This window comes from Hyperolius riggenbachi, chromosome 10, assembly GCF_040937935.1.
Source record: "Hyperolius riggenbachi isolate aHypRig1 chromosome 10, aHypRig1.pri, whole genome shotgun sequence".
In the NCBI taxonomy this organism is placed as follows: Eukaryota; Metazoa; Chordata; class Amphibia; order Anura; family Hyperoliidae; genus Hyperolius; species Hyperolius riggenbachi.
This window is the reverse complement of record NC_090655.1, coordinates 101865592-101893492: the sequence shown is the minus strand read 5'-3', so window position 1 is coordinate 101893492 and position 27901 is coordinate 101865592. Positions and strand designations below refer to the sequence as shown.

At 45.8% G+C, this 27901-nt stretch overlaps 1 protein-coding gene across 2 annotated transcripts in view; it reads right to left on the bottom strand.

The window, feature by feature from the left end:
* Positions 1-14620: 14620 nt before the first annotated feature.
* The window catches only part of C10H10orf95 (chromosome 10 C10orf95 homolog), a 47731-nt gene continuing 34450 nt past the window's right edge, over positions 14621-27901 (bottom strand). For both annotated transcript variants that reach the window (XM_068258978.1, XM_068258977.1), the window contains one exon: positions 14621-17923. In XM_068258978.1, coding sequence (XP_068115079.1) covers positions 17193-17843 — 651 coding nt within the window. In that variant the 5' untranslated portion in view covers positions 17844-17923 and the 3' untranslated portion in view covers positions 14621-17192. The remainder of the gene's footprint in view (positions 17924-27901) is intronic.

The following is a 27901-nucleotide window of genomic DNA, read 5'->3' as shown; positions in this document are numbered from 1 at the left end:
CACATTGTATCCTTTTAAATTAGCTATCCAGTCATGGCTTTCATCCATCCATGTCTCGGTTATTCCCACAATGTCATAGCCTTTGTCATTCAGAATGAACTCTAGTTCTTCTATTTTATTTGCAAGGCTCCTAGCATTGGTTACCATGCACTTTATATTTTTACCACCACATTTAACCAATTTTGTTTACACGAAATAGGCTACTTGAAGTTTTACCAACCTCCTTAATCTTTACACTGTCCCCACCCCCCTCTCCACCCCCCATAATGTTAGGCTCCCACTGTCTTTTTACCTTATCTTGTCTACATATTAAGACTTTATCCTTCCGCCTCCCCCCAGATCCTAGTTTAAAATCTCCTCCAACCGTTTAGCCATCTTCTCCCCCAATGCAGCTGCACCCTCCCCATTAAGGTGCAGCCCATCCCTGCTGTAGAACCTGTAGCCGACTGCAAAGTCTGCCCAGTTCTCCAGGAACCCAAACCCTTCCTTCCTACACCAATTTCTCAGCCACGTATTTAACTCCCTAAGCTCCCTCTCTCTCTCAGATGTAGCACGTGGCACTGGCAGTATTTCAGAGAACACCACCTTGGAGGTCCTTGCTTTAAGTTTATCTCCAAGTACCTGAAAATCTGGTGCGGTCTGCGATTGTTCCCAGAGAGCGCATAGATTTCCCATATAGCCTATAGTGGAAACACATCTGGGCAACAACTGGACCACAATTGGCCAATGGGAGTGAACACTACACTGTACGCTTCCTCTTGCTGTTGGAGGTCCGGTTCAAGTGGGAACCTAGACTAAAAGTTTCTGTTAAAGTGAACCTAAAGTCAGGGCTGTATCTATTAAGAGGCACCCGTGGGGTCCGGTGCCATGGGCGGGTCCTCGGGGGGGCCCACCTATAGTTAATTTATTTATTTATTTTTTCTTTTTTTTTTTCTTTTACATCTTTTATTTAAAAATCATTATTATTTTTTTCGGGGGGGGGGGGGGGCGGCAGAGAGCGCACACACACATGGAGGGGAACTCGCTCCGCCCCGCCGTCCAGCAGAGTGGCAGCGGCAGGCTGGGACGTGATCCTGCACTCTGCATGCCGCTGGTGTGGTCTAGTTAGTGACGTCACTAGACCAGGCGGTGGCGGCGGCATGCAGAGCCGGACCAGGTAGGCTGATTGCTGGCTGCTGCCCAGGCTGCCCCTATCTGGCTGCACTGCTGTAATGGATCGCGGAGATGCCGCCGCGCGGTCTGGCAGCGGGGCGGCTGTCTCCGCGTTCAGACCGGCGGTTTCCGCACAGCATCATGCGTCTGGTTTGTCTGAGCCTTCTAGTGCACACAGATGGAGAGCTATGCGCGCTCGCTGGGAGGCAGGACCTTTATGCCAGTAGGAGAGGGATCAGCTGATCAGGTCGATCAGCTGATCCCAGCGCAGTTAGTGATTGGCTGAGTGGCGCTGGGCGGCGCTGAGGAGCGCTGCACTATATATAGATCTTGCTGGTCATTCTCAGGTTGTCTGCCGTTGCGAATACTTACGTGTGAGCACTCAGACCTCAGTCAGATCCCACAGTGTGTTAGAACCAGGTGGACCTGAGAATTCACACTTAGCCAGATTACGCTATTGTTATATGCTGTGTTATATCTTAGACCAGTTCCGGGGTGTTGAGACCAAGGACCTCATACCCAAGCTTAGGATCACTGTGTCATTAATGTGTTATACTTTAGACCAGTTCCGGGGTGTTGTGACCAAGGACCTCACACCCAAGCTTAGGATCACTGTGTCATTACTGTGTTATACTTTAGACCAGTTCCGGGGTGTTGAGACCAAGGACCTCACACCCAAGCTTAGGATACTGTGTCATTGCTGAGTTATTCTCTAGACTATGTAAATAAGGCAGCGCTGCGCCTACACCAGTGGCTGCAAACTCTGTGTAAGGGTCCCAAACCTTGATTAAAAAACAATTAATTGATAACAGAATGCGCTACTATGGATAGGTAGATGCTAAATAAATATTTATTGATAATTGATTACTATCAACCAAAAGTTGATGGAGGGCTTTGAAGCACCTCTAATGATAATGCTAATAGCAAAAAGTGGCAAAAGATAAAGCAATATATTGCTATGTTGGGTAAATTGTAGCGGACACAATATATGTACATATATTACAAATAAAAGATAAAAAGGTAAAAATGAGAATAAAACATCAATTGAAATAAGTGCACTTGTTGAAGTAGCATAACAGTTCCAAAGGATAGCTCGTAAAAGTGCCGATCCGTGTAAAGGCCCGGACACAGATCAATCTTGGTGGCCACAGATTACACTTGTGTGGTGAGGTGTATAAATCCCTCGGTGGATGATAATGAAGTTCCTGTTATGGCAAGATGGATTGAACACAATTGATGTCACATCCAGAGGGGAAGGAGGTGAGCTGGAGTTACGCGGCTGCATCCAACAAGCCTGAATACGGAAGTTTCTCCAGCGCTAGGCTGTTACCATCTGGACACCCACAACCTACAAAGGGAGCCAGGCACACTTGCCCGACGTGATCCTTCCGTCCAGTCTCTCACACCTCGCCGCCGGCCGGGGCGGGTGAGATCGAGCGGCTCCCGCGAAGGTTAATGCAGCACTGTTTAAAAGCACAAGACGGGTGAGACCGAATCTATCACTTACTTATGCAATTGTGTTCAATCCATCTTGCCATAACAGAAACTTCATTATCATCCCCCGAGGGATTTACTACATACCACCTCTCCTCCGAGGGATTTATACACCTCACCACCGAGGGATTTATACACCTCACCACACAAGTGTAATCTGTGGCCACCAAGATTGATCTGTGTCCGGGCCTTTACACGGATCGGCACTTTTACGAGCTATCCTTTGGAACGGTTATGCTACTTCAACAAGTGCACTTATTTCAATTGATGTTTTATTCTCATTTTTACCTTTTTATCTTTTATTTGTAATATATGTACATATATTGTGTCCGCTACAATTTACCCAACATAGCAATATATTGCTTTATCTTTTGCCACTTTTTGCTATTAGCATTATCATTAGAGGTGCTTCAAAGCCCTCCATCAACTTTTGGTTGATTTTAATCAATTATCAATAAATATTTATTTAGCATCTACCTATTCATAGTAGCGCATTCTGTTATCAATTCATTATTCTCTAGACTAGTTCCTGGGTGTCGAGACCAAGGACCTCATACCTCAGACTAGGACTGCTTTATATCTGTTATGACCATTTGCTCTGTCGACCTCTCTCTTGCTTTCTGATTCGGTACCTCTGCATATCTGCCTACCTGTTGCCAAACCCTGCCTGTACCCGGTTACCGAATCAGCCTTCTGTCTCTGTACCTTATCTGCTCTTCTGTTGCCGACCTAGCCTGCCCGACCCTCCAGGCTGTCACTCATCCCTTGAGTGTTCAGTCTGTCTGTACTAGCTGTGACACTATACCACCAAGTGTCAGTTAGCTACTAGGACTCCTACTCCCCAGAGAGTCCGGCCTGCTAAGCAGCCAGTGGCCTCTACTCCTCTGGAGTCCCCTGGCTGCAGTACAGTCTGTTATCAGATCACCAAGTATCACTGGTTGCCAGGTTCTCTCTATCACCTCTCCCTAGGAGATAGTCCCTGCACAGCCAAGGGCCACCTGCCCCTCAGGTGGTCGCTGGCCGAGCTGCCTGTGTCTCCCGCCTCACGGGAGATAGCCTACAGTTACACTTACACTTCTATAGGTGTCCAGAGGTTAGTCATACTTGTATTATTGGTGATTCTGCAGATCATCCATAATCAAGTATACATCTGTATTGTTGATGATTCTGCAGATGATCAATAATCAGATTCTCTCTGTGTGCTGACACCGATCGTTACAGAACGGCAGACCTGAAAAACAAAATGGACGCACTCAACAGCCATCTTGATGCACTCACCACCTCGGTGGAGAATTTCATCAGGGTGCTGGACGGTCATCAGACCCAGATCACTGCTTTGTCTGCGTCCATACAGGTCCTTCAGATGGCTGTGAATGCAGTGCGATCTCCTCCAGTTACAGACTTGCGTATGTCTGTACCCGAAAGGTTTTCTGGTCATAGATCTGACTTTCAGAATTTTAAAAATCGAGTAATGTCGTATTTTGAGTTAAGACCCAATTTATCAGGAACTGAGGCATAGAGAATTACATTTATTAAGACCCTTTTGTCAGGGGATTCTCAAACATGGGCATATAGCCTTCAGGTAGGGCATGAGGCTTTGACATCAGTTGAGGAATTTTTTAAGGCCATGGCCATAATTTATGATGATCCGGACATTGCCTCCACTGCTGAGCGGAAGCTTAAGACTTTGCGTCAAGGCAAGGATCCGGTAGAGATCTACGCAGCTGAGTTCAGGAAGTGGTCTGTGTCAGCTAGGTGGGGGACATTTGCGTTGTTAGACTGTTTTTTATCAGGGTTGTCAGACGCAGTCTCTGATTTGATGTTGGGACACCCTGAACCAAAATCTATTGATGAGGCAATCGCTTTAGCAGTACGGGTTGATCGCCGTTTACGCTATCAGAAACAAACCCGGGGTATGAACACTGTAAGATATGTCTCCTACGCCTCTCCTCCACCCGTCTCACCTCCGCCAGAGCCAATGCAAATTTGACGGTCAAAATTGACACGGGTGGAAAAGAATCGCAGGAAAACAGAACAGCTCTGTTTATACTGTGCAGAGGAGGGTCATAAGGTGCAGAATTGTCCCAAAAAGTTGGGAAACGCTGCCGCCTAGGTGTAGTCAGAGGTAATACCCTAGGCGCGCAGTCATTTCCTCTAAACAATAATCGTCTGCTCCTTCCCTGTTCTGTCACATGGGAGGGTCAGACTGTTACCACTGAAGCTTTCATAGACTCTGGTTCAGCAGCTAACTTTATAGATTACGAGTTTGCAAAGAATTTGGGGGTTCCCATACTTCCATTAGACCAACAGGTTTTGGTCACTGCAGTAGATAACTCTCCTCTGCAAAGTAGACATCCCCTGTCTCGGTCCCCGGAGTTGAGGTTCAGTGTTGGGGTGCTACATAAAGAGAGTCTACAGTTTCTGGTCCTGCGTATGGCAACCTCCACCGTTATTCTTGGCATGCCATGGTTACAACTTCACTCCCCTCAGATAGATTGGGTTTCAGGTCAGCTAACGAGCTGGTCTACCCATTGTCATCATCACTGTTTAGCAAAAGTAACCGTGGGTAACACCAAGATTCAGGTTAAAAGTGTGCCAACCCAATCGCAGAATTTGCTGACGTATTCTGTCCCAAATCAGCAGATAAACTTCCCCCCCCCACCGTACCTTTGACTGTCCCATCGATTTAAGATCTGGTTGTATGCCTCCTAGGGGCCACCTCTATAATCTATCTGGGCCTGAGAAACTGGCAATGCAGGAATACATCAAAGAAATTTTGGCTAAGGGTTTCATCCGTCCCTCTCGTTCACCAGCAGGGGCAGGATTCTTTTTTGTAAAAAAAAAAGGTGGAGGCCTTCGTCCCTGCATTGATTATCGAGGCTTAAACAAGATTACAGTGAAAAATCGTTATCCTCTACCCTTGATTGACGATTTGTTCACTCAGGCTACCAACGCCAAGATTTTCTCGAAATTAGATTTGAGAGGTGCATACAACCTAGTTCGAATTAGGGATGGTGACGAATGGAAGACAGCCTTTAACACACCCGACGAGCACTACGAGTACCTGGTGATGCCCTTCGGGTTGTGTAACGCCCTGGCCGTCTTCTAGGAGTTGATTAATGAGGTATTCAGGGAGGTGTTGGGGAAGTTCGTCTTAGTATATCTGGACGATATACTGATCTTCTCGTCCAATCTCTCGGAACATCGAAAGCATGTTAACTTTGTCCTAGGGAAGTTAAGACAGAATCTGCTTTATGCTAAACTAGAGAAATGTCTTTTCGAAGTAACCTCTGTTGCCTTCTTGGGGTACATTATCTCTACGTCTGGCCTCTCTATGGATCCTGGAAAGGTCTCTGCTGTCTTGGAGTGGCCTCAGCCTGTGGGATTGAAGGCGTTCCAAAGATTTTTGGGTTTCGCCAACTACTACAGGAGGTTTATAAAGGGGTACTCTACGGTGGTCTCGCCCCTCACCAGTCTCACCAAGAAGGGGGCTGATACTTACCACTGGTCAGCAGAGGCACATTCTGCCTTTTCTACACTGAAAAAAATGTTCTGTTCTGCACCCATATTAAGACATGTGGATGTCACCTTCCCCTTTATCGTGGAGGTTGATGCCTCAGAGGTGGGGGTGGGGGCTGTATTGTCTCAGTGATCGGGTTTGCAGGGCAAACTCCACCCATGTGCCTACTTCTCTCGTAGGTTTTCACCCGCAGAAAAAAACTACGATATAGGCAACCGGGAGCTTCTAGCTATCAAGTTAGCCTTTGAGGAATGGCGACATTGGCTAGAAGGTGCAGAACATACTATCACAGTTTATACAGATCATAAAAATCTGGAGTACATAGAGGGCGCCAAGAGACTTAGCCCCGTCAGGCTCGGTGGTCTTTGTTCTTTTCGAGATTCAGATTTGTAATTACGTATACCCCTGGTAGTAAAAACCTCAAGGCCGACGCCTTGTCCCGATGCTTCGAGCCCGAGACAGTACAGCCCTCAGCCCCTGAGACCATTCTACCTCAGAAGGTAGTTTTGGCAGCCACTGAGACCTGGAAGGATTGAACAGCCACCTTGAGTCCTTACCAACAGGATGTTCCAGAGGGGAAGCCTGATGGGGTGATGTTTGTGCCACTACCTTTCCGTCTACAACTCTTACAGCTGTTTCATTCCCACAAGAATGCTGGTCATCCCGGGGCCACCAGAACCCAGGATTTACTGGCCAGATGTGCTTGGTGGCCTACGTTGGCAACAGATTGTAAGGAGTTTGTAAGAGAGTGTGCAGTGTGTGCTAGGAGTAAACCTTCTCGTCAGGCTCCTGTTGGTACTTTGCAACCCTTACCAGTGCCAAGTGAACCATGGACCCATTTGTCCATGGATTTTGTGGGCAAGGCGGTCATTTGGGTGGTAGTAGACAGATTCAGTAAGATGGCTCATTTTGTTCCATTGAAAGGACTCCCCTTGGCCCAGGAATTGGCTGATCTCTTCATCCAGCACATTTTCCGGCTGCATGGCATTCCGGAAAATGTAGTGTGTGTTTGGTAAGTTTCAGAGCAGTTGGGGACAGGCTCTTGGGGGTGGCAGCTCCAGGGCTTGACTGCGCTCACATATGGTGTTACATGCTGGTTCTGGGGCCCCGGGCAGTGAGAGTTCCCGGGGCCCCAGGCTGGCTTGTGCACCATTGTTTTTAATTTTATTGTAGATTCCCATGCAGTTTAGTTAGGAGGGGGGGAGATGAGAGGGAATATCCTGCACGCTGGTGCCCCCTGCTGGTCATATAGCCATTGTCTATATGCAACTGAAGCCCTCTCCAACGATTGGCTGACCTGCTCAGCTTCTGCTTGATTAATTACTGCAGACTAGGTGTAACGTGTGTGTGCACTTCTTATTGGATTATAAGAAGCCTGCAGGCTTTATAAAGCAGCAGAGGACTGTTTGGGAGTATTTCCCTTTGTGTGTTTGGTATGTCTGTACTAGCTGTGACACTATACCACCAAGTGTCAGTTAGCTACTAGGACTCCTGCTCCCCAGAGAGTCCGGCCTGCTAAGCAGCCAGTGGCCTCTACTCCTCTGGAGTCCCCTGGCTGCAGTACAGTCTGTTATCAGATCACCAAGTATCACTGGTTGCCAGGTTCTCTCTATCACCTCTCCCTAGGAGATAGTCCCTGCACAGCCGAGGGCCACCTGCCCCTCAGGTGGTCGCTGGCCGAGCTGCCTGTGTCTCCTGCCTCACGGGAGATAGCCTACAGTTACACTTACACTTCTATAGGTGTCCAGAGGTTAGTCATACTTGTATTATTGGTGATTCTGCAGATCATCCATAATCAAGTATACATCTGTATTGTTGATGATTCTGCAGATCATCAATAATCAGATTCTCTCTGTGTGCTGACACCGATCGTTACAACTGCACTGCACTGAGGGGAAGGGGGGGGGGGGGGGGCGTGAGCACCAGGTGATGGGGGGGGGGGCTTCCCCCCCCCCCCCCTCCCCGCCTTCACGCTGCTGTGTGTGTGCTCCGCTCTATCCTCTGGTGGTGACATGCTGCCCACTGTATGATTATTATCTGGTGAAATGTTGCTCTCATTGCAATTATTCTCTGGTAAAAGGCTGCACTCATTGCGATAATTCTCTGGTGAAATGCTGCACTCATTGTGATTATTCTCTGGTGAAATGTTGCTCTCATTGCGATTATTCTCTGGTGAAATGTTGTTCTCATTGCGATTATTCTCTGGTGAAATGTTGCTCTCATTGCGATTATTCTCTGGTGAAATGCTGCACTCATTGCAATTATTCTCTGGTGAAATGTTGCTCTCATTGCGATTATTCTCTGGTGAAATGTTGCTCTCATTGCGATTATTCTCTGGTGAAATGTTGCTCTCATTGCGATTATTCTCTGGTGAAATGCTGCACTCATTGCGATTATTCTCTGGTGAAATGCTGCACTCATTGTGATTATTCTCTGGTGAAATGCTGCTCTCATTGCGTTTATTCTCTGGTGCAATGCTGCACTCATTGCGATTATTTTCTGTTGAAATGTTGCACTCATTGCGATTATTCTCTGGTGAAATGTTGCTCTCATTGCGATTATTCTCTGGTGAAATGCTGCACTCATTGCGATTATTCTCTGGTGAAATGCTGCACTCATTGCGATAATTCTGTGGTGAAATGCTGCACTCATTGCGATTATTCTCTGGTGAAATGTTGCTCTCATTGCGATTATTCTCTGGTGAAATGTTGCTTTCATTGCGATTATTCTCTGGTGAAATGTTGCTCTCATTGCGATTATTCTCTGGTGAAATGCTGCACTCATTGCAATTATTCTCTGGTGAAATGTTGCTCTCATTGCGATTATTCTCTGGTGAAATGCTGCACTCATTGCGATTATTCTCTGGTGAAATGCTGCACTCATTGTGATTGTTCTCTGGTGAAATGCTGCTCTCATTGCGTTTATTCTCTGGTGAAATGTTGCTCTAATTGCGTTTATTCTCTGGTGCAATGCTGCACTCATTGCGATTATTTTCTGTTGAAATGTTGCACTCATTGCGATTATTCTCTGGTGAAATGTTGCTCTCATTGCGATTATTCTCTGGTGAAATGCTGCACTCATTGCGATTATTCTCTGGTGAAATGCTGCACTCATTGTGATTATTCTCTGGTGAAATGCTGCACTCATTGCAATTATTCTCTGGTGAAATGCTGCACTCATTGCGATTATTCTCTGGTGAAATGTTGCTCTCATTGCAATTATTCTCTGGTGAAATGTTGCACTCATTGCGATTATTCTCTGGTGAAATGCTGCACTCGTGATTATTCTCTGGTGAAATGCTGCACTCGTGATTATTTTCTGGTGAAATGCTGCACTCATTGCGATTATTGTCTGGTGAAATGTTGCACTTATTGCAATTATTCTCTGGTGAAATGCTGCACTCCTTGCGATTGTTCTCTGGTGTAATGTTGCACTCATTGCGATTATTCTCTGGTGAAATGCTGCACTCATTTATTTCCTTTTAAGCAATACCAGTTGCCTGGCAGCCTTGCTGATCCTCTTCCTCTAATACTATTAGCCATAACCCCTGAACAAGCATGCAGCAGATCAGGTGTTTCAGACTTTAAAGTCAGATCTGACAAGACTAGCTGCATGCTTGTTTCTGGTGTTATTCAGATACTACTGCAGAGAAATAGACCAGCAGGGCTGCCAGGCAACTGGTATTGATTAAAAGGAAATAAATATGGCCGCCTCTGTATACCTCTTACTTCAGTTCCCCTTTAACACAGTCAGCAGTTGAGGTACAACTGTTTGTATACAGGGAAAACCGGATCGGAGACAGAACACAGCCTTGGGGGACGCCAGTATTTGTGGTCCTCATTTGGGAGAGGCAGCTGCCAAGTTTAACCTGTTGTGTCCTGTTTGTGAGGAAGTCCTTGATTCAGGTGCAGAGATTTCCGTCCAGCCCAAGTTGCACTAAGTTGTTATACAGGATGTATATATTTTATGGTGAAATGCTGCCCCATTACAATTATTTTATAGTGAAACGCTGCCCCATTACGATTATTTGGCACCTATGGGGGGGCCCCATCCAAATTTTTGCAAGGGGGCCCAATGATTTCTAGTTACGCCCCTGACTACTACCTCAACTGGGGATACCTTTAGACTTGGCTATCTATACTGGGGACACCTATAGTATGTCTATATTGGGGACACCTATAGACCTGGCTACTTTATACTGTACTTATACGAATTATTTATATAGCACCAACATATTACGCAGCGCTGTACAGAGTATGTATTGTCTTGTCACTAACTGTCCCACAGAGGGGCTCACAATCTAATCCCTACCATAGTCATATGTGTATGTATGTATCACAGACTAGGGCCAATTTTTAGGGGGGAGCCAATTAGCTTATCTGTATCATATGGTATTGGGATGTGGGAGGAAACCAGAGTGTCTGAAGGAAACCCACACAGACACAGGGAGAACATACAAACTCCTTGCAGATGTTGACCTGGCTGGATTCGAACCGGAAACCCAGCGTTGCAAGGCGAGAGCGCTAACCACTACGCCACCATGCTGCCATACTACTGTACTATATTGTACTGCCATCTTCAGCAATACTTCACAGAGTACGTAGTCATGTCACTGACTATCCTCTGAGGAGCTTACAATCTAGTCCTGCCATAGTCTAATGTCCTACCATATTATCATGTAGCACTGGCATCTTCTGCAGCACTTTGCAGAGAACATAGTCATGTTACTGACTTTTCTCAGGGGAGCTCACGTTGTAAAACCTACCACTATTTTGTGCGAGAGAACACTGGCTAATGTGTGTTTCTTTTGTTTTTTTGGGGGGAAACATTTCCTCATTGCTTTTTTAGGGTCACTTTACTCATACCCGGGGAGAAAACATGGCCCCACCGACTTTGGGCTGCACTCTTAATAGGAAATTTTAATTGGTCCCACCCACTGCATGTTATGGACACGCCCACTGCATTCTGTGGTCACGCCCATTTTTCACAGCGGCGCGAGAACCCTCCGGGGGTGGGGGATAGGTATAGGTTTGGGGTGCCTAGGGGAGCCCAAACCCTAAATACAGCCCTGCCTAAAGTAAAAATAAATTTATGAAAGAATTAATATTATGTATAGTACCAATGGCAAATAAAACCTTAGTAAAAATAGTAATGAGTCTCATATTTTTATTTTCAGCTTAATGGATTCATTTTTAAGATTGCATCAGACTGTCACAGTTGCTGTTTAGAATCCATTCTCTTCAGCGGAATGAGAAGTAATGACTCTTTGAACTTTCCTGCAGTAAAACCACATTACAAGCCTTATCTCACTGTTTCTCAGCTGTTTTAGCCTCTATTTACTGAGGTGTCTTTTAGACTGCAAAATGCATTTCCGATTTCAATTCCTGACTTTGACTGGTTGCAACAAAAGAAGAAAAACGCAGGAAAAAAAGCTGCATGCAGGACTTTTTTTAATTACATCAAAAATCAGAATCACATGTAACATCACATCAGAATTGGAATTACATGTAGGGCCGGTTTTCTCATGAAGCAAGGTGAAACATTTGCATCAGGCGCAGAGATTACAGGGGCAACATGTTTGTACTGTGTGTTTACACTAACAGCTTGCAGTCAGAGTAGGAGGAGATGTGAGAGGAGAGTGCGGTGAAGAGGTCATTATTGGAGAAAAGCAGCTTGTTGTGCTGTGTGAGGAGTCTGATAGTGAGTGAGGAGGGGGGAGGCAGGAAAGCAGCAGTGTTTTATTTGACTTGCACAGCAGAAGGGAGGAGGTGGCACTGCTGTCCTGACTGAGAAGGAATTGAGGCCGGCCGACTAGCTGGGGGTGAGCAGTTTGTTTGTCACAGACTCACAGCCAGCCAGTGAGCTATTATGTTGAGCTGCAGCATGTCAAGTGAGAACATTAAATGGTGCAGGGTAAATTGTCGGGTGCTGTGCGATCATTCCACATCTTGGGGGGGAGAGGGGGGGGGATCGGGTTGTGCATTCTCACAAGTTTGCCTCAGGCAGCAAAAATTCTAGATCTGGCCCTATTCATATGCAGTGTAAAAGAGGCCTGAATTTGACAAGCTCTTTTGCATAGATGATAACTCAAGGTTTTAACTCTTGCTGTACTGGAAAACAGACAGGGCTGGTATTATATCTACCTATATTTATCTCATTATGTCACGTGTTACTTCAAGAGAAGCTGGAAAATGTTTTACATTACTCCTTGCAGTAGACAGGGCTGAATAAAATACTTTTTCAAAACAAAAGTGGAATCCCTCTTTAAGCTAAGCCCATGAGTTAGCATTTATTTACCTTAACCACTTTACCCCCGCCCGTAAGGATTTCTCCGTCCCTTTTTCCATCCTTTAACCCCCAGGGACGGAGAAATCCGTACTTTGCGCACTCCCGCCGCTGCCCGCGCTCCCGCTCGTAAACACGCCACCCGCCGCTAGTAAACACGCCGCCGCCCGCTCGCCCAGAGATCAACGAACGGGAAAATCCATTCCCGTTCGTTGATCTAAGCCCCGCAATGATCCGCTGCCGCTCGGCTGAGCAGCGCGATCATTGTGAGCAATAACAAAGTCCCAGCCTCTTTCTACTTCCTGCAAGCGTCCGGAAGGACGCTTGCAGGTCGCATGAAACAAAAAGTTACTGTTGCCATCTTGTGGCCAAATAGTAAAACTACACTCTATCCATTTTTTACACACAAATAAACAAGTTTTACACAAAAAATTAACTCCTTACCTCCCACACTCCCCAATTATTATTTTTTTTGTAATTAAAAAAAAATAAAAAATTTACAATTTAAAAAAAATACATAAATAGTTACCTTAGGGACTGAACTTTTTTTAATATTTATGTCAAGAGGGTATAACACTGTTACTTTATAAACTATGGGCTTGTAATTAGAAATGGACGCAAAACTGAAAAAAATGCACCTTTATTTCCAATTAAAATATTGGCGGCAAACATTGTGATAGGGACATAATTTAAACGGTTTATAACCGGGATAAATAGGCATATACATTTAATGGGTTTTAATTACAGTAGCATGCATTATTTAAAAACTATAAAGGCCAAAAACTGAAAAATAATACATTTTTTCCCACATTTTTTCCTATTTTCCCATTAAAACACATTTAGAATAAAATTATTCTGGGCATAATGTCCCACCTAAAGAAAGCCTAATTGGTGGCGAAAAAAACAAGATATAGTTCATTTCATTGCGATAAGTAATGATAAAATTATAGATGAATGAATGGAAGGAGCGCTGAAAGGTGAAAATTGATCTGGTGGTCAGGGGGTAAAACCCCTCAGTTGGGAAGTGGTTAAACAATCTCTGAGTGGTAGTTTTCCAGCAGTCACTGTACTGTCAAGCTTGCTTGTCTCTGCAGCAAGTACTGTCCTAGAGAGTGCATGTGAGTTAGGTGGGGATGAAGGTACTGTGGAGTTGATACTGTCCTGTACAGTGTGTATGAGTGTGTGGTTCTGCAGGTGATGGAGGTAGTACTGTCCTGTACAGAGAACACAAGGCAACCTAAGCAGGTGCCTGGGGCCTAGTGGATGTCAAGAAGAAGCTAGTGAGTGTCAAGCAGTCAGGTAAACTTTCAAAAGTGTTTATTCCAGTCATGGGGGTTGACTCACTAGCACAATCAGTCCGCATGCTACACGCTCTACTAGCAGCGTTGCACGTGTAATTAACGTCACTCACCAGAGCGCACGCTATGCTGCTGTAGTTACTTTAAACCCGATCCACTTGTCCTATCCTGAGCCCCTGCGGGTCCAATCACTTTAAAGGATGTGATCCCCATATTTTCATTGGCCCAATAGGCTGCTTGTCAAGTAATGTCAAGGGACAGGCAGCCTATTGGGTCAATCAAAAAGCAGGGATCACATCCTTTACAGTGAGTGGACCGGCAGGGGCTCAGGACGGGACAAGTGGAGCGGGTGCGTAAAGTAACTAGCGCTCACTATGCTGCACTACAGCAGCATAGCGTGCGCTCCGGTGAGTGACGTTAATTACACGCGCTACGCTGCCAGTAGCGCACACAGCATGCGGACTGATTAAATAGTGTGAGTAACAGGAGGTTACTTGCGCTATTATGTTAATGAATCAACCCCATGGTCATTAAAGTCTCAGTTTACTTTCTATCCTCCCAGATTTATTCAGCGACTGCAAAAATAAAATTACTGTACTAAGGACAGAAAAAAATGTACAAACGTAAACACTGCGTCTTGCTTAATTTCTCTATAAAATAGTTATTTATTTGTTATAAAATAAATTGAAATACAGGTAAACAAATGCAAAACTATACATAAAAATAAATAAACATGTTAAAATCTGTAGCACGTAGTAGATTAACAATAAGATAATTTAATAAAACGTTATACACTAATTAGATGAGTGAATAAAATGCACATAAACTAATAGTTTAGTGTTTTTAACCAAACTTGTGGTCAGATCTTCAGTTATATAGTTTAACAAACAATAAAAACAATAAATGGCTTTATCTGCTGCACATATAATCATACAAGATGGTGATACTGTAGGTAATGTAAGAGAAATCAACAGTCTAGTTTTACAGTACTATGGTTCTGAAGAAAATGTTGCTCACAGTACAATATCGTGAGATTAGTATAAGCAAAGCAAACAGCACAGTCAGTTTAAAGAGGCACTGTCGTGACATACAGTAGAATGCAGTAAATGATTCAGGATACCTACTTTTATGGTAATTTTCCTGGTTTTAGCATCAGAAACACTTCTTATATCTATATATTGCTTTAAATAGAATGCAGCCCTGCCCTATTAGTGATTTTTATTAGCCTAGGCTGTTAAGCTATGTGGCATTCTCCTTCCAGAGCATTCTGGGAGAGCAAGTATTATTTGTACTGGCTTTGGAACTCTCAGTAAACAAGCACTCCCCAGAACTGCACCTGACAAGACTGAAAATGTTCCCACCTGTGATAAATTTCAGAATGTAAATCAGGGTGAGGAAAGATTTTACAGGCAGGCACACACTGACTACATAATTTATGAATAAATATTGGGGAAAAAATAAAAATAAGCAATTGTATTCATGATGTTATTTTCGCTACAATTTCTCTTTAAGGCATATACAGGGGTGCCTCTAGGCATCGGCAGTACAGGCCATTGCCTAGAGTGCTATTGATCCTGGGGGCGCCATGTTGCTGTATTAAGCCCTGCCCCTGTACTAAGCCCCGCCCTGTAGGTGTTCTATTACTTGCTTCTGCTGCATCTACTTAGCATAAGTTGCAGACAGCTGCCACCTCTTTTCTACCCCTTTGTGCCTCCTTCTGTCTCCTTGAGTCCCTTATGCCATGTCTGACCTCCTGTTTGTCCTTCTGTCTCCCTTTGTGCCTCCTTCTGTCTCCATGTGCCACCTCTGCCTCCTTTCTGACTTCTTGACCCTCGTGCCTCCCTATGTCCCCCTGTGTGTTTTCTTCTTTACATATATTTTCTTTCTTACATGTATTTTCTGGTGAAACGCTGCCGCAATAAGTGTAATTTTCTGGTGAAATGCTGCCACATTACAATTATTTTCTGGTGAAACATTGCAGCATTATGGTTATTTCCTGGTGAAACGCTGCCATGTTGCGATTATTTTTTTTTTGGGGGGGGGCACAGGTTTTCTCGCCTGGAGTGACAAAATGGCTAAAGGCGCCCCTGGGCATATACACACGTCAAAAAGTATATGGTTTTTAATTGGTTCAGCCCTCAGTTTGATGTCTTAATAAGCATCCCCTGACTTCCATGCCCAACAAGCAACTAGACCTGCTGTACGCTATTGCCTTCCCATCCCTGAGCATTAGCTGCCTACCCTTGCCCTCCCCTCCACACACTTGTACATGGAGGGCAGCGAGCATGAGTGGGGCTGAGGAAAACACAGATTTAGATGCTTCCCTTTACCTTGGTAAGTAATATCTAACTTTTTTTATTCCCACCAGGTTTGTTTTAGTGATTGTTACTTGAGTGTTGGAATGACATTACTGGGAATAACGCTGTACACATGGACACATTGCTTAACTATAGCTAAGCAGCATGTACTGTCAGTGGAGAGAGGAAGATAGATGACAAGGCCATACACAAGCAAGCGGCGTTGTCAGCCTGGTAAATACAAAACCAATGGGCAGAGCCGGGACAAGGTCCTCCAGCACCCAAGGCTGAGACACCAAAGTGCGCCCCCCCATCCCTGCCACCCCAGCCGTCACACCCATTGCTATTAGACTAAAAGGCGCCACAGGGCCCACAACCTCCCCAACACCTTAATATCTAGTTATCTGGCTTGCCGTCAATGCCATGTATCCCCTTTTCTTATTTCTTTCTGCTTCAAACACAATTAGGAATGACAGCTGAATGAATTCTGCGCCCCCTTCTACACTGCGCCCTGAGGCTGGAGCCTCTCCAGCCTATCCCTCGGCCCGGCCCTGCCAATGGACTCATTTGTCGCATGTTGTTTAGCGATCTATTGGGACTAACAAAACAAAGGAAACCGAGAGCCCAATATAGTGTAGTATTAAGGTCAATTATATAGATTCAAGTAAGGTAGCAATGGTTATACTCACAAACATGGGTTACACAGGAAACCACTATCCAGGCAGGTGGGGAGAATTAGAACCTGACCCCACTCAGGTTTAAGAAGTCGCTCTCTGTAGATAGAAAATTGGGGAAACACCCCTCCACCAAGGGTGGGCTAGACTAGGTACAAATGTGGTACCTCTGTTTACAAATTTGTACCTATTGGGACAAACAGTTAAACAATATAATGGCGCAGCTGTACGCATGCTGTATTCTCAGCTCAGAGGCATGCAGTTGCTGTATTAAAATTTGGGGTTAGTGGAAAATAAGTAGACAACAAAAATGGAAGATGAACCAATGAAATGTTTGATTAATGATATACAGTACAAGGCGCATGAAAACAATGTGATTGGCAGGTAAGTGATCGTGAAGCATGCGATCATGGAATTAAACTCTGGTATCTGGTATCTATGTCCATTCCTTTACAGGATACTAGAAAAAGTGTCAACGTTTTCTTCTTCTTCTTCGCTTGTTATTCATCTCATTACTCGTTTCTTCCTCTGAGTCTGTAGGAGTGGGCTGCCGTCTTACAACCTTCTTTTCAATAGTATATTCTTGTTCACCTACCTTGGGGTCCCCTTTAACAAGGTATTCGCCATTCTGGTAAGTTATAGCAACAAACGTTAAGGGATAAGTGCCATAGACTCTGCGAAGGTCCTCCCTCACAAACTCCGGAAGGTCTCGTCTTATACCATAAACTCGCTCTAGTTTGCCCCAGTGTAGTTCTCCTTTCATAGTGAAGCCCTCAGGCCAGCCATTGGGAATTGGCTTGTGGTGGACCTGTGGGTTAGGATAATTCATCCAAGGCACATAAGCGGGCATTGAATTGTAACTGGGGTAGGGCCAGCTTGGCATAGAATACAGAGGGTTTACACCATAAAAATGATGATATTCAAGACGTCCATTCTGAGAATAGTATGGATCTCCGGACATGGAGGCATATGGTCGACTGCTGAAGTTGTGCATTTGTATGGGTGGCAATATGTGGCCACTGCCCATATCTGAGTATGGTCCATATGTGTAGGGCACCGGATTATTCTGATGAAGAAACATCATAGCATAGTAATCTTGAGGCCTGACACCATAATGGTACATATTCTGGTCAGATGACTGCTTTAACTTCACTCATTCTGGTTTCACAGCCATTGATCTGTTCCACAATTGGACATGGTTACCTAATGGAAGGGAACAAAACAAATGAATAAAGTTGGTGCTTTTAATGACATGATCAAGCCAACATAGAGGGCACATACATTGCTTTACAAGTTAAATGTATTAATCATTTTAAGGCAAACTAGCCACTTCCCTAAAATAACATTTACATTAAATTGAGTATACCTGCATCATCAACGGGATGCTAATAATTCAAGCTTGCCAGCAAAATTAATGCAAACCTGTCCCATGTCCCTTCTGTCACCCTGTGTCCTTCCTTCCCCCTGCCTATGCCCCCCGGTGTCACCATTTGGCCTGTCCCCTTGTCCTCCAAAAGTGAATTGCATGTGGGTTCTTGCCCCCTATAAATTTACTTTTCTTAGTTTTCTCCCAGGCAATACTTCATACTTATATCAATAAAATACTTTTTAAAGGGTACCTGTAACTGTTCTTTTTCTTTCTTTTTTTTAAGTTAGATACTTACCTCAGTGGGGAGGAGAGGGGGGGGAGCCTCTGGATGGTCCAGAGGCTTCCCCAGTCCTCCTCCTCCACCCAAGCTGCACTGGGACCCACTGAACAATCTTAGACATTAAAGTCAAAGATTTCCTTCGTGCAGGAGCATGGCCACAATGCGCAGGCGCAAAGCATGGCCCACGCAGGTGCAAAGCATGGCCTGCGCATGTTCAGTAGCACAGGGCTGTTTACGCACAGCTTTTTTCTCTATGCATGAGTGGCTTTGTGCTGTTACACAGGCACAAACTCACTGGCATCTGCACAGGGCGACCCTGCTCGCACACAGAGGGGAGTATGACCGCAAAGATAAGGAGGGTCCCGGCCAGCATCAGAGGTGTCACAGAGGCTCCCCCCATTGAAGTAAGCAAGCCACAAGCAAGCAAGGAAACACCCAAAATACGTTTTTAATAAATTTAAAAATTGTAGGGAGGTAGAGGGACTGATGGACTGGAAGAGACTGATGGGAAATTGTTTGTATGTTGTTTTGTTATTGCAAAAAAAATCTATAAAAATATTTTTTTCTCAGGAAGAAGTGTAGGGAAAATGAAAATGATCTTCTGCGCTAAAACTCGGGCACAAAGTTAACGGATTATGTGCCATTTAAATTGTTCCTTCCAATAGAGTCCTCACATTTGTTGCCTAGGTTGGGAACCCCAGTCTACCCATAATGTTTACCGTGGTTTGCAAAAGTATTCGGCCCCCTTGAAGTTTTCCACATTTTGTCAAATTACTGCCACAAACATGAATCTATTTTATTGGAATTCCACATGAAAGACCAATACAAAGTGCTGTACACGTGACGTGAGAAGTGGAACGAAAATCATACATGATTCCAAACATTTTTAAAAAAATAAATAACTGCAAAGTGGGGTGTGCGTAATTATTCAGCCCCCTGAGTCAATACTTTGTAGAACCAACTTTTGCTGCAATTACAGCTACCAGTCTTTTTGGGTATGTCTCTACCAGCTTTGCACATCTAGAGACTGAAATCCTTGCCCACTCTTCTTTGCAAAACAGCTCCAGCTCAGTCTGATTAGATGGACAGCGTTTGTGAACAGCAGTTTTCAGATCTTGCCACAGATTCTCGATTGGATTTAGATCTGGACTTTGGCTGGGCCATTCTAACACATGGATATGTTTTGTTTTAAACCATTCCATTGTTGCCCTGGCTTTATGTTTAGGGCAGTTGTCCTGCTGGAAGGTGAACCTCCACCCCAGTCTCAAGCCTTTTGCAGACCAAGAGGTTTTCTTCCAAGATTGCCCTGTATTTGGCTCCATCCATCTTCCCATCAACTCTGACCAGCTTCCCTGTTCCTGCTGAAGAGAAGCACCCCCAGAGCATGATTCTGCCACCACCATATTTGACAGTGGGGATGGTGTGTTCAGAGTGATGTGCAGTGTTAGTTTTGCGCCACACATAGCGTTTTTGTGAAGGATTGCGGAAAGGCCTCCGCATGCTCTGGCTTCTGCTCCGGCGGTTTACATGCGGCGACATGTGTCTGATGCTATACAGCCTTCCTGTGCACATAGGCTGCGGAATACACGTGCGCGCGCGGCAAGACAGAAGCTTTATGGGAAGCAGAGAGGGATCAGCTGACCCCGCCGGTCAGCTGATCCAAGGATGGATGCGGATTGGCTGGAAGGGACTGGGCGGCGCTGGCCAGCGCTGCACTATATAACCACTTGTCCCGCAGTCTCACATCGTCTGCCGTTGCAAATGCTTAACGTGTTAGCACACAGACCTCAGTCAGATCCTACAGTGTGATTGAACCAGGACGGACCTGGGAATCCACACTGAGCTACATTACCTTCTCATCTTATGTTATTCTATGTTATGCTTTAGACCAGTTCCAGGGTGTTGTGATTACGGACCTCACACCCAAGACTAGGATACTGTGTCAGTTCTAAGTTATGCTTTAGACCAGTTCCAGGGTGTTGTGACTACGGAGCTCACACCCAAGACTAGGATACTGTGTCAGTTCTATGTTATGCTTTAGACCAGTTCCAGGGTGTTGTGACTATGGACCTCACACCCAAGACTAGGATACTGTGTCAGTTCTATGTTATGCTTTAGACCAGTTCCAGGGTGTTGTGACTACAGATCTCACACCCAAGACTAGGATACTGTGTCAGTTCTATGTTATGCTTTAGACCAGTTCCAGGGTGTTGTGACTACGGACCTCACACCCAAGACTAGGATACTGTGTCAGTTCTATGTTATGCTTTAGACCAGTTCCAGGGTGTTGTGACTATGGACCTCACACCCAAGACTAGGATACTGTGTCAGTTCTATGTTATGCTTTAGACCAGTCCCAGGGTGTTGTAATACGGACCTCACACCCAAGACTAGGATACTGTGTCAGTTCTATGTTATGTTTTAGACTAGTTCCGGGGTGCTGTAACTACGGACCACACACCCAAGACTAGCATTGTATATCTGTACTTCCTTGGTTCGCCACTAGGCTGTAGTGAGATAGGATCTCACAACCAGATAGGGCAAATCTGTTCATATTAGCAGCAGGGCTTCCTGCAACCAGGCCTAGGTCCCTCTCCTAGGGAGCCTTTGGCCTAAGGGAATTCACCCACGTCTAAGGGTGAACTTCCTTCTCCTCACTGCCTCCAGTCTCCCTGGCAGTTCTGTCTCAAAGTGTTACTGTGATACTGTACACTCACGTCTCAGGTGTCCAGAGGTTAGACATACCTGGATTAATAGTGATTTTGCAGATCACTCATAATCCGGTGTATATCTGCATTATTGGTGAGTCTGCAGCCCACCAATAATCAGATTCTCTATGCGTGTTGACACCGATCGTTACAGAATGGCAGACCAAAACAATATGGACACACTTGACAGTCGTCTGCTTGCACTCACCACCTCGGTGGAGAATTCCATTAGCGTGCTGGATAGTTATCAGACCCAGATTAATGCTATGTCTGGGTCTATACAAGCCCTTCAGACGACTGTTAACTCAGTGAGATCCCCTCTTGTTACAGACTTACGTATGCCTGTGCCTGAGAAGTTTTCTGGTCATAGATCTGACTTTCGAAACTTTAAAAATTGAGTGTTTTCTTACTTTGAGTTAAGACCTAATGCTTTAGGTACTGTGGCCCAGAGAATTACCTTTATTAAGACACTGTTGTTGACTGGGGATTCCCAGACCTGGGCATACGGTCTTCCACCAGGTGATGGGGCTCTGAACTCTGTGGAGGAATTTGTCAAAGCTATGGCCATAATTTACGATGATCCGGATTCTGCCTCGACCGCTGAGCGGAAGCTCAAGATGTTGCGGCAAGGCAGAGATTCGGTAGAAGCTTATGCAGCGGAGTTCAGGAAGTGGGCAGTGTCAGCTGGGTGGGGCTCATTTGCATTGTGGGATTGTTTTTTGTCAGTATTATCAGATGCAGTGTCTAATCTGATGTTAGGATATCCTGAACCTAAAAGCATTGATGAAGCCATTTCACTAGCAATCAGAGTAGACCGTCGCTTACGGTATCAGAGACAAAGTCGGGGTAGGAGTAGTGTGAGATATGTTTCCTACGCTTCCTCGCCACCTACCTCACCTTCCCCTGAACCCATGCAGATTGGACGTTCAAAATTGTCCCGGGTCGAGCAGACTCGTAGAAAGAAGGAACAGCTCTGCTTGTACTGTGCAGAGGAGGGTCATAAAGCAGAGAACTGTCCCAAAAAGTCGGGAAACGCTGTCGCTTAGGAGTGGTCAGAGGTAACACCCTAAGCGCACGGAATTTACCTCTTAAAGATGATCGACTGCTCCTCCCATGCACCATCTCATGGTGAGACCAGACAGTTTCTACTGAGGCCTTTCTCGACTCCGGCTCGGCTGCCAATTTTATTGACTATGATTTTGCTAAAAAATTGGGAATTCCTATGGTCCCATTGAACCAAAAGGTGTTGGTTACTGCGGTGGATGACTCTCCTCTGCAGAGTAAATACCCTCTGTCTCAGACCCCAGAGTTGGGGGTCACCATAGGGGTTTTACATAGAGAGAGTCTGCAGTTTTTTGTGTTACGAATGGCAACTTCCACCATCATCCTTGGTCTGCCATGGTTGCGACTTCGCGCTCCTCAGATTGATAGGGCCTCTGGTCAGCTAACGAGCTGGTCTACCCGCTGCTATTATCATTGTTTGGCGAAGGTAACCATGGGTAACACCAGTATTCAGGTGGAAGTATTGCCAGAGCAGTATAAAGATTATGCTGATGTCTTTTGTCCGAAATCGGCAGACAGATTCCCCCCTCACCGTCCCTTTGATTGTCCAATTGACTTAAGATCTGGTTGTATGCCTCCTAGGGGTCACCTTTATAACCTGTCGGGGCCAGAGAAGTTGGCAATGCAGGAGTACATCAAAGAAAATTTAGCTAAGGGATTTATCCGCCCCTCCCGGTCACCTGCGGGCGCTGGATTCTTTTTTGTTAAAAAAAAAAGATGGAGGCCTCCGCCCCAGCATTGACTATAGGGGTCTAAATAAGATCACTGTGAAAAATCGTTACCCACTACCTCTGATTGACGATTTATTCTCCCAGATCACCAATGCTAAAATTTTCTCGAAATTTGACTTAAGGGGTGCATACAACCTGATGCGCATTAGGGACGGTGACGAATGGAAGACGGCCTTTAATACACCCGATGGGCATTACGAGTACTTAGTGATGCCCTTCGGGTTGTGCAATGCCTTTGCAACGCCACTCTTGCCGAACATCGGAGACATGTCAAGCATGTGCTGGAAAGACTAAGACAGAATAAATTGTACGCCAAACTGGAAAAGTGCATTTTTGAGGTGACCTCTGTAGCTTTTTTAGGGTATGTAATATCTACCTCGGGCCTCTCTATAGACCCTGGGAAAGTCTCTGCTGTACTGGACTGGCCACAGCCTGTGGGTCTGAAGGCCCTCCAGAGATTCCTGGGTTTTGCGAATTACTACAGGATATTTATTAAGGGGTACTCTACAGTGGTTGCGCCCCTAACTAGTCTCACTAAGAAAGAGGCTGATACTCACCACTGGTCCGAGGAAGCTCTCACGGCTTTTAGTACCCTAAAGAAACTGTTCCTGCTCTGCTCTCATCCTGAGACACGTAGATGTCACCTTCCCGTTCATAATAGAAGTTGATGCCTCTGAGGTGGGGGTGGGGGCTGTGCTAACTCAGCGTTCCGGTTTGCAGGGTAAACTTCACCCATGCGCCTACTTTTCCCGCAGGTTCTCCCCAGCGGAGAGAAACTACGATATAGGCAGCCGAGAACTCCTGGCCATCAAGTTAGCCTTTGAGGAATGGCGACATTGGTTAGAAGTAGCAGAACATGTTGTTACAGTTTACACAGATCACAAAAACTTGGAGTACATTGAAAACGCTAAGAGACTCAGTCCCCGACTGGCCCGGTGGTCACTGTTCTTTTCCAGATTCTCTTTTGTAATTACGTATACCCCTGGTAGTAAAAATGTTAAGGCTGATGTCTTGTCCAGGTGTTTTGAACCCGAAACGGCACCGCCTTCGGCACCCGAGACTATTCTGCCTCTAAAGGTGGTTTTGGCAGCCTCAGAAACCTGGACGGATTGGGCTACCATCTTGGCCCCATATCAGCAGGATGTCCCAGAAGGGAAGCCCGAGGGAGTGTTATTTGTGCCTTTGCCCTTCCGCCTTCAGCTTCTGCAGCTGTTTCACTCCCATAAGAATGCTGGTCATCCAGGGGCCACCAGGACACAGGATCTCCTTGCCAGGTGTGCGTGGTGGCCATCTCTGGCCACGGACTGTAAGGAGTTTGTGAGGGAGTGTGCTGTGTGTGCTAGGAGCAAACCTTCCCGACAGGCTCCGGTGGGGACCTTGCAGCCCCTGCCAGTTCCAAGGAATTTGTGGGTGAACTCCCCAGATCTGAGGGCATGACTGTCATCTGGGTGGTGGTAGATAGATTCAGCAAGATGGCCCATTTTATCCCTCTGAAGGGACTCCCCTCCGCTCAAGAGCTGGCTAACCTCTTCATCCTGCACATTTTCCGGCTGCAGCAAAGGAGAGCCAACAGATATCCGGGCACCAGCCAGCAAAGTAATGCATAAACTCCTTTATTCCTTCCCCAAGATTTCTGACAGAAAATTGCAAGGCCTAACAGCCGTTTCACAGATAAATCTGCTTCTTCAGAGGCAACAATTGTTACCTGGTTTTTCCGGAGGCACGGTCTATAACCCCTGCTACCCCCTTGGGGCTGCCTACCAGGGCATCTAGTGCCACCCTACATGTTCTTTTCTCTGCTGGATTTTCCGGCTGCATGGCATTCCGCAAAATGTAGTGTCAGATAGGGGAGTCCAATTCGTATCTAAGTTCTGGAGGGCATTTTGTCAGTCTATGGGCATGGATCTTTCATTTTCATCAGGCTACCACCCACAGACGAATGGCCAGACTGAGAGGGTCAACCAATCCATGGAACAGTTTCTCAGATGCTACGTGGCTGATGCACAAACTGACTGGGTAACATTTTTACCTTTCGCAGAGTTTGCGCACAATAACCTGAAAAGTTCTTCCTCTGGGTTCTCCCCTTTTCAGGTGGCCTCGGGGAGGTCTCCTAAGTTTGCTCCTTTGCCAGTGGCATCTACTCCGTTCCCAGCATTGGAGGATTGGCAGCTGGCGTTGAAACAAATTTGGGCCTTGGTGAAAACAAATTTGGGAAAGGCTTTCAGGTCTCCGAAAAAGCAGGCCGACAAGAGACGCACTGCTGAATGGGACTTTTCACCAGGGGATTTGGTCTGGGTGTCTACGCGGCATCTGGCATTGAAACAACTGTCACCCAAATTAGGGCCTAGATTTGTGGGGCCGTTTCCAGTCACCAAAAGAATTAATGCTGTCACCTATGCCGTTGATCTTTCTACCAGTATGCGTGGTGTAAGATCATTCCACGTGTCATTGCTCAAGCCGGCAGTGCAGGTGGATATCACTCCCCCCCCCTCCCGTATTGATTGATGATCAACCTGAGTATGAGGTTGAGAAGATTCTGGACTCCCGGCTAGTGCAAAATTCAGTGCAATATTTGGTACACTGGAAAGGTTATGGTGTGGAGGATAGAACTTGGGTACCAGAGTGCCGCATGCACGCAGATGATTTGAGGAAAAAGTTTCATGACTCACATCCTGGGAAGCCTGGTGGGAAGTGTCCGTAGTCCACTCCTCGGGGGTGGGGGGGGGGGGGGGGGGGGTACGGTGAAGGATTGCGGAAAGGCCGCCGCATGCTCTGGCGGCATGGCGGCCGTTTCCGCGTCTGCTCCGGCGGTTTACACGCGGCGACATGTGTCTGATGCTATACAGCCTTCCTGTGCACATAGGCTGCGGAATACACGCGCGCGTGCGGCAAGACAGAAGCTTTATGGAAAGCAGAGAGGGATCAGCTGACCCCGCCGGTCAGCTGATCCAAGGATGGATGCGGATTGGCTTGGAGGGACTGGGCGGCGCTGGCCAGCGCTGCACTATATAACCACTTGTCCCGCAGTCTCACATCGTCTGCCGTTGCAAATGCTTAACGTGTTAGCACACAGACCTCAGTCAGATCCTACAGTGTGATTGAACCAGGGCGGACCTGGGAATCCACACTGAGCTAGATTACCTTCTCATCTTATGTTATTCTATGTTATGCTTTAGACCAGTTCCAGGGTGTTGTGATTACGGACCTCACACCCAAGACTAGGATACTGTGTCAGTTCTATGTTATGCTTTAGACCAGTTCCAGGGTGTTGTGACTACGGAGCTCACACCCAAGACTAGGATACTGTGTCAGTTCTATGTTATGCTTTAGACCAGTTCCAGGGTGTTGTGACTACGGACCTCACACCCAAGACTAGGATACTGTGTCAGTTCTATGTTATGCTTTAGAACAGTTCCAGGGTGTTGTGACTACGGATCTCACACCCAAGACTAGGATACTGTGTCAGTTCTATGTTATGCTTTAGACCAGTTCCAGGGTGTTGTGACTACGGACCTCACACCCAAGACTAGGATACTGTGTCAGTTCTATGTTATGCTTTAGACCAGTCCCAGGGTGTTGTAACTACGGACCTCACACCCAAGACTAGGATACTGTGTCAGTTCTATGTTATGTTTTAGACTAGTTCCGGGGTGCTGTAACTACGGACCACACACCCAAGACTAGCATTGTATATCTGTACTTCCTTGGTTCGCCACTAGGCTGTAGTGAGATAGGATCTCACAACCAGATAGGGCAAATCTGTTCATATTAGCAGCAGGGCTTCCTGCAACCAGGCCTAGGTCCCTCTCCTAGGGAGCCTTTGGCCTAAGGGAATTCACCCACGTCTAAGGGTGAACTTCCTTCTCCTCACTGCCTCCAGTCTCCCTGGCAGTTCCCTCTCAAAGTGTTATTGTGATACTGTACACTCACGTCTCAGGTGTCCAGAGGTTAGACATACCTGTATTATTAGTGATTCTGCAGATCACTCATAATTTGGTGTATATCTGCATTATTGGTGAGTCTGCAGCCCACCAATAGTCGGATTCTCTCTGCGTGTTGACAGCGATCATTACAGTTTTGCATTTTGGCCAAAAAGTTCCATTTTGGTCTCATCTGACCAGAGAGCTTCTTCCACATGTTTGCTGTGTCCCCCACATGGCTTGTGGCAAACTGCAAACGGGACTTCTTATGCTTTTCTGTTAACAATGGCTTTCTTCTTGCCACTCTTCCATAAAGGACAACTTTGTGCAGTGCACGACTAATAGTTGTCCTATGGACAGATTCCCCCACCTGAGCTGTAGATCTCTGCAGCTTGTCCAGAGTCACCATGGGCCTCTTTATTGCATTTCTGATCAGCGCTCTCCTTGTTTGGCCTGTGAGTTTAGGTGGACAGCCTTGTCTTGGTAGGTTTACAGTTGTGCCATATTCCTTCCATTTCTGAATGATCGCTTGAACAGTGCTCCGTGGGATGTTCAAGGCTTTGGAAATCTTTTTGTACCCTAAGCCTGCTTTAAATTTCTTAATAACCTTATCCCTGACCTGTCTGGTCTGTTCTTTGGACTTCATGGTGTTATTGCTCCCAATATTCTCTTAGACAACCTCTGAGGCCGTCACAGAGCAGCTGTATTTGTACTGACATTAGATTACACACAGGTGCACTCTATTTAGTCATTAGCACTCATCAGGCAATGTCTATGGCAACTGACTGCACTCAGAACAAAAGGGGCTGAATAATTATGCACACCCAACTTTGCAGTTATTTATTTGTAAAAAAATGTTTGGAATCATATATGATTTTCATTCCACTTCTCACGTGTACACCACTTTGTATTGGTCTTTCACGTGGAATTCCAATAAAAAATTGATTCATGTTTGGGGCAGTAATGTGACAAAATGTGGAAAACTTCAATGGGGCCGAATACTTTTGCAAGCCACTGTATCTCTAGATTCAGACCTATTTCCCCGGGAAGGACTCCCCTGTCTTCTAATCACAATGCTCCATGGATTGCATTTATCTTTCCAACATATCTC